At 37.0% G+C, this 13,766-nt stretch overlaps 1 protein-coding gene across 4 annotated transcripts in view; it reads right to left on the bottom strand.

The window, feature by feature from the left end:
* LOC134743015 (pancreatic triacylglycerol lipase-like) overlaps positions 1 to 13,766 on the bottom strand; it is a 53,968-nt gene continuing 40,202 nt past the window's right edge. For 3 of the 4 annotated variants that reach the window (XM_063676281.1, XM_063676280.1, XM_063676277.1), the window contains exons 3-15: positions 13,575 to 13,695; positions 13,308 to 13,455; positions 11,696 to 11,848; positions 10,304 to 10,393; positions 9,881 to 10,016; positions 8,968 to 9,198; positions 8,213 to 8,288; positions 7,474 to 7,610; positions 7,103 to 7,164; positions 6,714 to 6,790; positions 6,562 to 6,631; positions 1,382 to 1,506; positions 1 to 1,008 (exon numbers count right to left, since the gene is read on the bottom strand). In XM_063676281.1, the coding sequence (XP_063532351.1) occupies positions 903 to 1,008; positions 1,382 to 1,506; positions 6,562 to 6,631; positions 6,714 to 6,790; positions 7,103 to 7,164; positions 7,474 to 7,610; positions 8,213 to 8,288; positions 8,968 to 9,198; positions 9,881 to 10,016; positions 10,304 to 10,393; positions 11,696 to 11,848; positions 13,308 to 13,455; positions 13,575 to 13,695 (1,532 nt within the window). In that variant the 3' untranslated portion in view covers positions 1 to 902. The remainder of the gene's footprint in view (positions 1,009 to 1,381; positions 1,507 to 6,561; positions 6,632 to 6,713; positions 6,791 to 7,102; positions 7,165 to 7,473; positions 7,611 to 8,212; positions 8,289 to 8,967; positions 9,199 to 9,880; positions 10,017 to 10,303; positions 10,394 to 11,695; positions 11,849 to 13,307; positions 13,456 to 13,574; positions 13,696 to 13,766) is intronic. The other variant, XM_063676279.1, reaches the window with a different exon arrangement.

The following is a 13,766-nucleotide window of genomic DNA, read 5'->3' on the forward strand; positions in this document are numbered from 1 at the left end:
TTTAGGTTTTAGCATTTTTATTCGGCAAGTATAAAATCACCTTTAAATAAATAAAATTTGTTCGGACTTACTTTGTATAAATGCTTATAGATATAGTGTTTACTTAATTTTTTTAGCAAACTTAACGTAATAATATTTACAACAACCGCAAGGAAATAAACAAAAACCGTCAATAAATAAATAACAGAATTTTAAGATTGAAAATATATCTACAATTTTATACTTTGAGTTAATAATAAACATCAAAATTGGCCATAAATACTTTTGAAACAAGTTTACTTCAATACCTAAACTATGTTTAAACGAGTATTCAACAGCGTCTTAAACATTAACGTCAACAAGTTTATAATTTAGGTACAGAATCTCACATCCCTGTATCACTGGGATTCAGTCACTGGTTCCTTACTCCCCGATCCATCCAAATATCCACATCACTAAATAATTCACTATTTTCATTTTTGTGATGTTCTAAAGCTTTTTGTACCGGTGAGATATCGCCTTTCGTGCACATACCGGACATACGTGGAAAAGCCTCTAAAATAGTGGACCAATCTAGTCAGTTGATGTGATTGAAGGCACGTACAACCTTGTGGATATATTCTTGAACGTTTTGAGCATGATCTCTGTCCAGTAGTGGACGTGTTCCGGTTGATATGATCAGATATGCCTGCATGTCAGGTCTTCAAGAACCGTTGTTAGATTGGGTTTGGGTGTACACAGAGGCGTTTCTCGCACGACAGCTGATTCACCAATCAAAGGTCTTGTTTCTGCTGCTTATGTACACAGTGTCTTTCACGTTCGATGCCAGACGCACACAGTGCCAATGTTATGTAGAGAAGTAGCAGGGTGGCACTTAGTGCGCGGCCGGTGGAAACTAAAGCCGACGCGCGGACACGGCGTCGCTACCTGCCGCAGTTGTCGTAGAAACTGGCCGAGCCCCGGTTGGGGATCTCGGCGAATTCGCGCTTTGGCGTGCAGAGCTTGCTACTGAAGTCTACGTTGCGTTTTCTGGGGAATCATGCATGACATTATAAAAACGAAAAAGAAAGGTTCTAAATATGTACGTAAGTTGTGGGCCAGAACGCTTTACACAACAGATAACGTTTAGTTTATTCTAAATAAAGAAGTAATACTGCATATTAATTTATATGAGCGCTTTTACAAGTTTGACTCTACTGTTGGGACCGGGTCATTCAGCCAATTGACACGAAAGTGCTCTTCACAAAAATAATACCTATTATAGCTGATGAGATGATGTCCTCTTAACAATATAACTTAAACTCTCTTAAATTTCATCTTGCGGCACACTGAAATCGAGGAAGTTCTTGTCATACACAGATTAATGGAAGCTGACGTAGGTACTTCGAAATTCTCAACATACCCTCTGCTAGGCAGCTCCATCTGGTCGACCAGCACCGACTTGACGTACAAGCGGTCGTTGCACCACAGAATGCACAGAGACCGCGGCTCCAGCACATTCATGTCGTATTCCCATGATAGTTCCACCTGCGAAACAAGATGTTTGTGAGTGCGTGCAGTCTGCCTCGTCTTATCATAATATGAACTACAAATACCACTGAGTTTTTATTACTTCATATAGGGACGTCATGTCAAACAATGAGTGTCGCAACCTGTAGGAGAGGGCGGGGGGTGAGCCTCATATTTTGACATATTTTGTGTAGAGTTTGTGAAGTTAGGGCTAGTACAGTTAGAAGCTTGGCTCTACATGGGATCTGATAACTTTGACAGTGCGAGCTTATGGTTCAATCCTATTTAGTTAGTAAATATAAGTTACCCTAACAACCATTTTCGGTCGCCGTTACGACACGGTGTAGACACATCTTGCGTCGACACCGTCTTTTCCGGTCACAAAACGGTCGCAGTGTGGTCGCCGTTACGTCGTCGTTACCAAAATGGGGAAGGCTCGACACAGACACATTTCAGTCACAAAGTGTCGTCGCCGTGTGCACACATTGTTACCAGTTTGCGACTAGTTATCCCAAAATCATTCGTTCATTTTGTTCGTTTCAAATGGGAACTGTCAGATGGAAATATACTTAAATAAAAATAAACAAGTGACAAACGCCATCGCTAAGAAGGATTTACAAGACGTAAGTATTTATTGTTAGCATTTATATTACATTATGGCTTTAAATACTATGGGAAATTAAACTGCTCGAGTGATTTGATTAACTAGGTGTAATTTTATCAACGCGCCACCTCATTATTTTAGTTTAGCCAGAAATGAAATTATTTACTTCTCAGTGCATGTGTTCATAACTACATTATTTGATGCAATTTTAGTGCTCCGATGCATATACTATACCTAAATAATAAAAATAACGCTTTACATACTACTAAACTTGGTAATTATGATGTAAAAATATGGTTTAAGGCTGAGAAAAATTCCAGTCACAAAGTAGTCGCAATGTTACGACTCTGTGTAGACTCTGTGTAGACACTGTGTAGACATATGTCAAAAGTAGTAACAAAGTTACTGGATTTGCAAAATGGCTCCTTGTACTCATTTGTTTTTAGATCAGTGTTGCCAGATCGTACCTTTTATTTACGTACTTTTTGAATAGCATATGTACTTAAAACGTACCCCGCCCAAAACCGTACTAAAATCGTACTTTTTGGCTAAACCGCACATTTTAGTACGATTTTACGTACTTTTCGTATGAGCGGTTCAAAAATATGCTATAATGGCGTAGAAATAATAGTGACAGACCAAAAAAGTACGATTTATTTGCGTAAAAATTTGTGACTTTTTGTTTTGGTATTTCTGTGCCTTACTACATATTTTGCATATTAATACTGTTCCTTTTGCCCTGAGAAAAACAAACTAAACATAGTTTTTTGCCCAACGTGACCGCAAGTTATCTTTATTTTCAGATCTAACCAATTGCTACAGAATACAAATGACAAAGAAAAGAAGCAAGAAGGAAATAAAACAAACAAAAATACAAATGATTCCTCGACGCAATCGGGTGATTCTTAAATTGTGTCCAGATTTTTTGTTTTTGTCATAAAAGTTTTTAAAAGAGTTTTGAATGATTCACGGCTAGTCTCACTACTTATATAGACCGTGATTACCTTTTGTATTGTTTTTGAGCTCCCGATATTTCGACGCAGTTACATGCATCTTATTCACGGGTGACTGAAGATAGCGGGTGGGTGTCAAAGTTGTATAGACTGCGCTCTGTCTACCCTCATTATATCATATCGGGGATATCGGGAGCTCAAAAACAATACAAAAGGTAATTACGGTCTTTTTTTTTTTCATACAAAACATGGTACTATATTGGTGATTCTTGAATTGTGTTCAGAAGTTTTTTTGGCATAAAAGTTTATTTTTCACATATTGTTACATATAAAGTACATACAAAAAGTGAGCGTTCCGTGACATTTCTTGCATTTTCTAAATATGTATTCTTTATCTATGAGGATCTCACTAGAATACCTAATATAATTAAGTCGTTAATTTTTAATTATCCTGTATAATGATCTCAGCAATTCGTTTTAGTAGTTTAAGTTTTAAATAAGTACAGACGGATGGTTGTGATATAATATATAGATTTTAATGACCAATAGCCTCCCGGGCGAAAACTCGTAAAGTGGAATACCTAATATAATTAAGTCGTTAATTTTTAATTATTATTTATAATGATCTCAGCAAGTCGTTTTAGTTTAGTAAGAGCCTGTTATCGATTTTAGTCGCAAAAATGTAAAATTGTTAGATTAAGTCGCAGAAATTGTACACCTTTTGATACGTACTTAATAGAAATAACAAGTACTGGTTTCTATTAGCACGTCTTCTCATCTTGCAGTTTTACAGATCAATTTTTTGAAAACAGACTAAATTAGTAATGTTTTTTTTCTTCAGATGGACGTTTAGCGCGCGTAAAGCACTGATTTTGTCGCTCATATTTATTTGTAAACTTCGTAAAGTTTGGACTGCTAAAAATAGTAATTTTGTATTACACATATCCTGTACTCTACCTTTTACAGAATAAATTTTTATTATTATGACTGAAGTAGTGTAAGTTAGACGAAATCAATTTCTAGTATATTGTTCTTGAAATCATTTTAGATCATTTAAAGCTTTTTTTTTCATACAAAACATGGTACTATATTGGTGATTCTTAAATTGTGTCCGGAAGTTTTTTTTTATAAAAGTTTTTATTTTTCACACATTGTTACATATAAAGTACATACAAAAAGTGAGCGTTCCGTGACATTTCTTGCATTTTTTTAAATATGTTTTCTTTATCTATGAGGATCTCACTAGAATACCGAATACAATTAAGTCGTTAATTTTTAGTTATCCTGTATAATGATCTCAGCAATTCGTTTTAGTAGTTTAAGTTTTAAATAAGTATTAAATAAGTACAAACGTATGGTTGTGATATAATATATAGACTGCGAGCCACGAACCGATTTTAATGACCAATAGCCTCCCGGGCGAAAACTCGTAAAGTGGAAAACCCTGGTTTTTTTCTTGTTATTTTATAATAGTTTAGTATGGTCAACCACTGAACAAATATTAAACTTTAAAATATTTTGAGCCTTGCCAAGATAAGGGTTAAAAAAAGTATGCTTAGAGAATGTTAATAATTAATGTTTATTTATCGAAGCGTTGATAATATTGGAAAGAATACCATTTCGGTATTGCAATCCATAGCAAAAACTTTGCATTTAATGTCGTCTAAATTATATTCTCTCAATTCTTCATTTTCATAAATGAGCGCTGTGGGGCTGTGGCATATATGTTTATGTTTGATGATTTAAATGGCAACTCAAAAAAAATATATTTGTTTTTTATATTCCCGCCGAAGACTTTTATTTTTCCTTCTACACAAGTAGCGTATTGCATTTCTGTTAAATTTTTGTCAGTAGTTAGAAACCACTTGTCCTTATTGTTTTTAAGCTTAGAATAAATTTAAAAGTGGAAAAATTACTGCCTCGGGGAGACTTGAACTCACGGCCTCTGGATGCCTCGGCAGAGCGCTGGAGTATCTATCCAGAGGCCGTGAGTTCAAGTCTCAACCAAGGCAGTAATTTTTCCACTTTTAAATTAATTCTAAGCTTAATAGCATCGATCGCAGACGTTTCTGCTTGTTAAAAATTAACTTATTGTTTTTAGATATCGAGTATTTTTTACTAATTCTGACTGTCTTAAAAACTTTTTCACCAGTTTCCAGTAAAATTTCGTTTTTGAGGGCGGGATCTGATTTGTTGCAAGTAGTCTATTCAATTTCGACAGTTCTTGTATGCGATTCGCTACTTGCGCCAATGGTTGGTCCCCTTTTCGTAACAGGTTTTTAATACTGTAAAGCATACCTTCAAAAGGATAGGCGCTAAGAGAAGGTAGAGACCCGAACTTCATAACGTCAATCATTGACAACATGGCATTAAATCTTTTATACTGGACGCTCGATGCCCAAAAGGGACGGTAGTTCGGAAGGGACGACAAAGGGACGGTGTGGCATTAAAAAGGACGGAAAATCGTCCTATTTGGGACGATCTGGCAACACTGCTATTAATGGACAGTTTGACAAACCTTCGTTTTCAAGAGGTATTTTATATTGTCATTTGCGGTCACAATGTTTCGAAACATTTCAGTAACCGTTACGACACATTTTGTAGAGATTTGGTCACAAACTGAACGCAAAGTGTACACAATGTGTCGACACCTTGTTACCGAAAAGTGTACACACGGCGACGACACTTAGTTACTGAAACAATTCTGGCCACATTGTGTGCACACGGCGACCACACTAAGTTACCAAAACTGAACACAGTCGCAAAGTGTAGTAACGGTTACGACACCGTTTCGACACATCTGACATTTAGTTACTACTTTGATGATTCTGCGACCGGAATGGTTATATGGGGGAATATCGTGCGTCGTACCTAGTTCATAGGATCATAGGTAGTAGGTACTAATACTTAAAAACTCGTATTCGTTTTTACACTATAGTGTAAAAACGAATACGAGTTTTTAAGTATTAGTACCTACTACCTATGATCCTATGAACTAGGTACGACGCACGATATTCCTGCGTATATCGATTCATGAAACAGACAATAAATAGATACGATAAACCAACCATAGGAACAGAAAAAGTACATACTCTCCCGAAGTCGTCGCGCCGCGCTAGCGCTAGATCCCTCCCATTACTCCCATACGATCGAAGAATAAATGAAACAGCATGAACAACAAAGGTACTTATTCTAATTTGAATTAGGTATAGAGTGATTATATATTAATCGAATTTATATCCTATCTTAATTAAAATTAGAATACGCCTGATGGAAGTAACATATATCGATGGTGTTAGTTATCGTTGATAGTAATCGTAATCAAAATAAAATATAGCGATTATATTGTTTGTAAGTATGTAAAACTTCTGTTTGCTCTATTTTATTTGTATTACAATTTCTAGTAATATTAAAGTGTTGCGACACATTGTTTGACATGACGTCTCTATATGAAATAATAATAACAGTGGTCGGATCAAATATACATGGTTAAAAAAATATTATACATCTAGGTACCTTTCTAACTTTACCACCCAAATCCATTGGATGTGTGACAACTACTGTGAACGATGTTCCATGTTCTAATCTGAAACCACAAATCGAGTCAGTTACAGCATCTCGTAGAATACTCGTAGAGATTCGTAGAAGTGTGGAATGAAAGTTCTTACTTGACGTAATTACTCGGGGTTAAATCCATCCCTCGAATTACTCCCCGGTCGGATAGTAGCGTCACTTTTAAGAAACCCTGTTAAAGATAATTGTTTAGATTAATGGTAACAAAATTATAAAATACCTTTAAATAACGATCACGAAGCCGAAGTACGGTTAGACTTACAAGTCGCCCACACCCTGGTCGTATTTCACCAACTTGTCAATTTTCATCTGACAATAACGATTGGCGTACCGGTACAATAATTTTGAGTCGATGAGTGTTGTTTGAGTGACGATTAAAATCAGCATAATATGACGGTATAGTCGACATTAGTCAGCGCTTTTTGAGTAATAGTTCTAAAGTAAATAAGGTATTAGGTACGTTAAAAGGTAAAAATTAATTTACCTGAACCCAAGACTCTGCTCCTTTCGGGTTAGCTAGCTGTATAGCGATCCTGTAATGGCGTTCTGAAAGAAAGCACAGATAATGTCGGTTAATTTAGGTACACATATTGTTTCTTACTAATAAATCAGTTACATTTAAAAATCATGAAACATCTGTAAAAAAGTTTATGAGGTTATACTAAAACGGGTTCACATTTGTACCATTTCAACGTACCTATCATATCTCCGTGGCGTAGCGTGATCATCAGTTCTGATATTTTGCACGCGAATAGATACGCGATCACGATCAATCTTGAGATATTGTACGCTAAAATTATACAAACGTGGATTCGTCGATGATACACAAACTCTGCCCGAATTTCGAGTACTTACGGCAAAATGGTTGTGCTTTACCAGTGTTGAGATAGTACCTAGCTCCGATAGTCTCTTGTTCCTCAGACGGGTACACTTCGTTCTCTGACTGGTTGTTTTTGTTCGTTATTAAGCCTGGAGAACTGTCGGCGTGGAAACTAACAACAAGATAAGTATCTGATATTATACCGGAAATTTAATTTATGAATGGCAATAATACGTCGTAATTGTAAAATTAGGAGCTTGGCGGAAACAAATGGAATTATTTCTGTGATGTGGGGATTGATTTTGGATACCGGTATGTACGTATATATTTTAGGGAACAAAATCAAGGCATAGGTATTTTTTTAGTTCATGGCAGTTATTGTAACATGTAAGTAATTTCGGCACATAGGAAAAGTGCAAAAATGGTTTTCACATTCAAGAGAGATTGGGTTTCGCAAAACTTGATGTTTCCATTATAGGAGATCGACAAGGGCATCGCCAGCTGACAGGCTAGGGGGAGGCAGTTGATATAAGGAGGCATACATTTAGTTACAAATTTTATTCTCTATTCTTCTTAGGAAGCTGACCCCCCCCCCCCCTGCCACCCCCTGGCGACGCCCTTGGAGATCGACGACAGAAATGGACATGGATGGACAAGTGTTTTCTTGTTGCAGTCAAAATACTTCCGTTTCCGTTCCCGACGGTAACAGTCAGATCAAATATGCGCCTTAATAAAGACTTGTTTTTTTCTGATGATAATGTACAGTATGCGTACCCCATGATCGCACATCCGTGGCCGCAATGAAAACATTTTCCATCCAGAAAATGTTGGTACGATGGACACTGATGTCCTGAAACACAAAAATTTCAGTATCGATAGTCGTTTGAATAAATTCGATGAGGCTGTGGCCATCCTGGGATTCGGTCTCCATCGTTATTGTTGCAGATACATTTCACAGTAGGTACTAACTCTTTCAAGTTTTAGAACCAAGAGACAGTTTATTTAAAGCCCCATTTAGACGGTTCAAGAACTTGCATGAAATTTTCGTTACATTGCGGTGTTTCGTCGATCGACTAAATTCGGGGTCCCTTTGTTTGACATAATTATTGAAAGTGATGTAATATATAAGTAATGATTGTTATATTATCATAAGTCATAATTCTGAAACCATTAACTTTTCAGGATTTTCCTGAGGTTATCCTATAGATAGGTTAGGTTAGGTTTGTTTTATGGCAATCCTGAAAAGTTACGCGTTTCTGAGAAAAACCAAATTATGACTAACGAAAATTTAGACAAACAATACATTATGACTTAACTATATGGGAAACAATAGAGACCCACTAAATTCATTGTATATAGGTACTCTGTAGTTAGTTAGAGATATTTTATTTTCATACGGATGGGACTTTATCTTGAAATTTATCTTGTAATAATAATTATTGCGTAAACTTTTACACAGACATGTCCTTTAGACGTCATAATAATCATCAATCAATCAATCAGCAACTTAATATTGAAAGAATGCTTACCTATATAGGAACACTTCCCGTTGATAGATTCCGTGAAAAGTTTAATAGCTCGAACATGATTACAAGCCACTAGCACCCTCGAGGCCTCTTCCAGGCCCTGTTTGACCAGCGTGAGGGGCACCAGCGGGCCCTCGGTGAGGTCACAACCCGGCTGTTCCTTCCCATTGTTGGGGTAAAAGTCCAAGTGACCCACGGGTTGCGACATACCATATCCTGCCATAAACACAAAGTCTGTCGCACGCGTGAATAAAACACGTGGATGATTAGTTACCGTATGCGATAAATACATAAAAAATATATATTCATGAATTTGATGGAATTAATAGCAATAAGCGTTGAGGGTGATATCGGAAATATAATCAGGAAACAACTTATATCCGTTGTAACTGAACGCAATTACGAGTATAATGCAGTCTAGTTACGAAACAGTAAAATTATTAACGCCAAAAAAAAATGCAAAGAAAACAAGTTATAAATTACGAGATCTTCCACTTTTTAACAGAAAATAATGATTGTTTTATACTGAGAAAAAGCGTTAAGTTAGCTTAACCTGTAACCTGAAACTATTTTTCATAGGTAGGTATTAGGTACCAATTGGAACTCTGGACTGGACACCATACCAAGATTTTAACGGGTCAAAACATTTATCTTACTTTACAAATATGAAATGATAAATTCTGATCACATCAGATATCACCCCGAGTAATAGATATTTACAATATATAGGTATTTAAATAAACATATGTTATTATATTGTTAGTACGTTTTATTGAAAAAGAGCAACTAAGCTTAGATCTAAGTTAATGTGATAACGGATTACATGCGCAATTATCTAAGAAAGTGCGTCATGGATTAATAAAAGCCAGTGGGTAAGTATGATAAGTATACAGTCATAGTTACGTGGAAGCATTACCTAAAAGGAAAATGCTTTTTCCGTCTGTGTGAATGACGTCTACGAATTCAGCGTCGGTCGGGTCGAGACGCACATTGGTCGGCATTCCTTGGAAATATGGTTCGGCCGGGTCCAGGCCTGTTATCCTTCCTAATCCCTAAGTAAAATGCTAGATTAAACACAATCATTAAATCTATTGTTAGCAACAAAGCAATTGACGACTTTTTCTATAAGGTAAGGCTAGGTGTGTGTTATCAAAATAGCGAGTGCGTCTAAAAAGGTACCTAGCTACAGCTATAAAGGGTAGAAGAATTTAATTCTTACGAACATTTGTCCTGATCGTAAATTTATGGAGAACAAACTACGATATGCGTAGCCTCTAAACATCACAAATACTTATTTCTAGTGTACAACTTATGCCGTTTGTTTTTATAGAATGCTTACTTGTATCCTTTCCCCGGCGTAACCCGCCGTGTGGGCACCAAGCGAGTGGCCTATGATGTGAACGTCAAGAGGATTCAAACCGTGGTCTTTCTGGAAAAATATTATCTCACACTGTTATATAGTAAATTTTTTTTGGCATTAAAAAACCTATAGCGGTTAATCCATACAAAACAACTATGGGTTCACCTAATAATGGATCATATATAAAATATTCCTTTTTAACTAAGTTACGCTCAGTGGGAAGCAAGAGCGAGCCTTAACCTTACATGTGTGAAACAGCCCCTGGTCCACGACTGTTGACGCTATGACTTTCACCTATGGGCACGACCAGAAAGTGAGGCAAACAGGGTCATTAAGTAAATCCAGATCATTTCCTGCAGTGTTCATCACGTTGAAGTCAGTTACCTGTAGCGTGTTGACCAGAGGATATAATAGGATAGAGCGGTACTATCATAGTAAATTTTGTAGCCACAGTAAGTTGACTGCCATCTATCGACACACGATTAAAACTAAAAATGAAGATGTATAAAAATACCATAAAATGTATTTATATATGGATAAATGTTTATTTTATTTTATTTGCATTAATTATTTTTATATGATTTTGACCCATGTTCTTTCACTGATATGCGTTATAATTGTTAAACGAAACCGTCAACGCCATCTATCCGAGAGTACGCCAAAGGTAGTGGCACCATTTGTTCGAGAATCAAATTTTCTTGATTTTCGAGGCACGTTTTTTCTTTAGACTGTATCCATCTATTACGGAGTTATATCTATCTTTGGTGTTGACGAAGTGTACCGTCTGCGTGTACAGCGGTAGACTGCCGCCCGCCCAGTCCACTACCACCACGTTGAAGTCAGTTACAGTCAGTTACCTGTAGCGAGTTAACGAAGTGCGCCACCTCCAAGCCAACTAGCCTGGTGTTGGCGGTAGCCTGCATCTATAACAGTACTGCCGCCCGCCTAGTCCACCACCACCACGTTGAAGTCAGTTACAGTCAGTTACCTGTAGCGTGTTAACGAAGTGCGCCACCTCCAAGCCAACCAGCCTGGTGTTGGCGGTAGCCTGCGTCTATAACAGTACTGCCGCCCGCCTAGTCCACCACCACCACGTTGAAGTCAGTTACCTATAGCGTGTTAACGAAGTGCGCCACCTCCAAGCCAACCAGCCTGGTGTTGGCGGTAGCCTGCGTGTATAACAGTAGACTGCCGCCCGCCTGGTCCACCACCACCACGTTGAAGTCAGTTACAGTCAGTTACCTGTAGCGTGTTAACGAAGTGCGCCACCTCCAAGCCAACCAGCCTGGTGTTGGCGGTAACCTGCGTCTATAACAGTACTGCCGCCCGCAGTCCACCACCACCTCGTTGAAGTTAGTTACAGTCAGTTACCTGTAGCGTGTTGACGAAGTGCGCCACCTCCAAGCCAACCAGCCTGGTGTTGGCGGTAGCCTGCGTGTATAGTGGTAGACTTCCGCCTGCCCAGTCCACTACCACCACGTTGAAGTCGTCCGCCTTCACCAGTTCGTCCTTCATCTCACTGACCTATCAACACAATTAGCATCTAAAATAAAAATTATTTATATATTAACAACTCTATTACGCAATCAGAAAAAACATTACAAAAAATGTAAAAAAATATATTTTTTCAAAAGTACAAATAAATTTTCCACACAAGTACGTAAAGCGAAAAGTAAAAAAAAAAAAAAATCGGTAATGGCAGATGATTTTCTAGGGATTAATTTGATTTGGAACGCATGAGCGAATGACGTAAATTACCTATTATATAGACTAACATGCGGAAATACGGTTATAAAACATCTCCGAAATCAGTTTAAGAAAGCTGAGTTTTCATCTCATTTAAGAACAAAAAATATCTTAATTTTTAATTTGGCAGTCTTCATTTCATAGCATGAATTTTCGAGCATCATCGAGGTATTTTCTAATTAGCCGATTTTTTAGAAAATCAACTGCGTGAATAAAGACAACATTTAAATGATTGTATACAAAATAGTAAATATGTAATTACGTATGTGTTATAGGATATATGTAGATCTTTGGTTAAATCTTTGTCCGTAAAAATTACAACAACATGATATTACATTAAATCGACATAACTTAATTGTGTTCTCATAAAATATAGTATACATTACAATAAAACAATCGTTAACAGTTCCCCATGTTTTTCTTCTGGCACGTAATATCACTTAAGATGCTTTATAATCAGATAATAGTCTGTAATAGCCGTGATGTAAGTTGACTTTTTACCACAACACTTTATTTATATTGTACTTTATTTACTGGCAGTAAGAATTATTTCGAAGAACAATTGGTATTTAAGATAAGATTGTTAAGAAGGAAGCGAAAAACTGCATTCAAAGTAGGTTAAAAATGATATAGCTTCATAAGTATTTATTGGCGTGATCGTAATTAAGTCACTGGGATAAAAGCGTACCGTGTAAGTATCTGTGTAATAATCTCGGAGAATCGCCTCAGGCTGTAGTTATGGTTTTAGGAAGTAAATTTGTAGTTTGTTACTAACCCAGTCTGATAGTGGCGTGTTGATGAAATCGTATACAAGTTGAGCAATAAGCTATAGCTATAGGTCATTTGCGGAAAGTTAAAACTATAATATAAGAGAAAGTAAAATCTAAGGAAACACAGTGTCGATGTAGGATAAATGACGCCAGTCAAATCTTACAAAAAAATCCAAAAACGCAGAGCGTGATGTAAAGCTGTATTTTTATATGTTATTTGGACCCCCAGGAGGAACATGAAACCATGTTTTGTAAGCAAAAAAAGTCACATTCTGTGAAGAAGTCCAAACAACATATCAAAAATACAGCTTTACATCACGCTTTGCGTTGTCGTTGTAAAATTTGACTGCTGGATAAAAGAAAAACTACATTCTCAGTCTTGATCCTGATCTCTCTACATAAAATCCGTACCAAGCTTCAAGTAGGTCTAAAATAAGTGTATAAGGTGTGTGACATTTGTGACTAACCCAGTTGGACAGAGGCGTGTCGATGAAGCCGTGTATGATCAACTTGGTGAGCCGTCGCGGGCTGAAGTTGGATTTCACTATAGTTTTGTTCACGTTCACATTCAGTATTTGACCATCGGTGGGATTTTTCTTTGTGTATAAAATAAACCTGAAAAGAGAAGAACATTTCCTTAGACACTCAATAAATAGAAATAGAGCATACTTGTCAGTCTGAGGAGATTTCAAAGTGGAGTTAACAGTAGAGGAGTCACAAGTGATTGTACTCACCTTGTGTTTATAACGACTCTAGGAAGCGGGAACACATTAAAGGGTCGGTGGATGAGATGGTACCAACTCCTTGTGATGTTCAGGCAACCAAGCTCGTCGTAGCATCTTGTTTCGTTTTCGACTGAAATATTATTTTGGTTTGTTTAATTATACTGGTACATTTTAAAACCTTTTGTTACTTCAAAACCTCCA

The sequence above is a fragment of the Cydia strobilella genome, chromosome 7 (genome assembly GCF_947568885.1).
Source record: "Cydia strobilella chromosome 7, ilCydStro3.1, whole genome shotgun sequence".
NCBI lineage: Eukaryota > Metazoa > Arthropoda > Insecta > Lepidoptera > Tortricidae > Cydia > Cydia strobilella.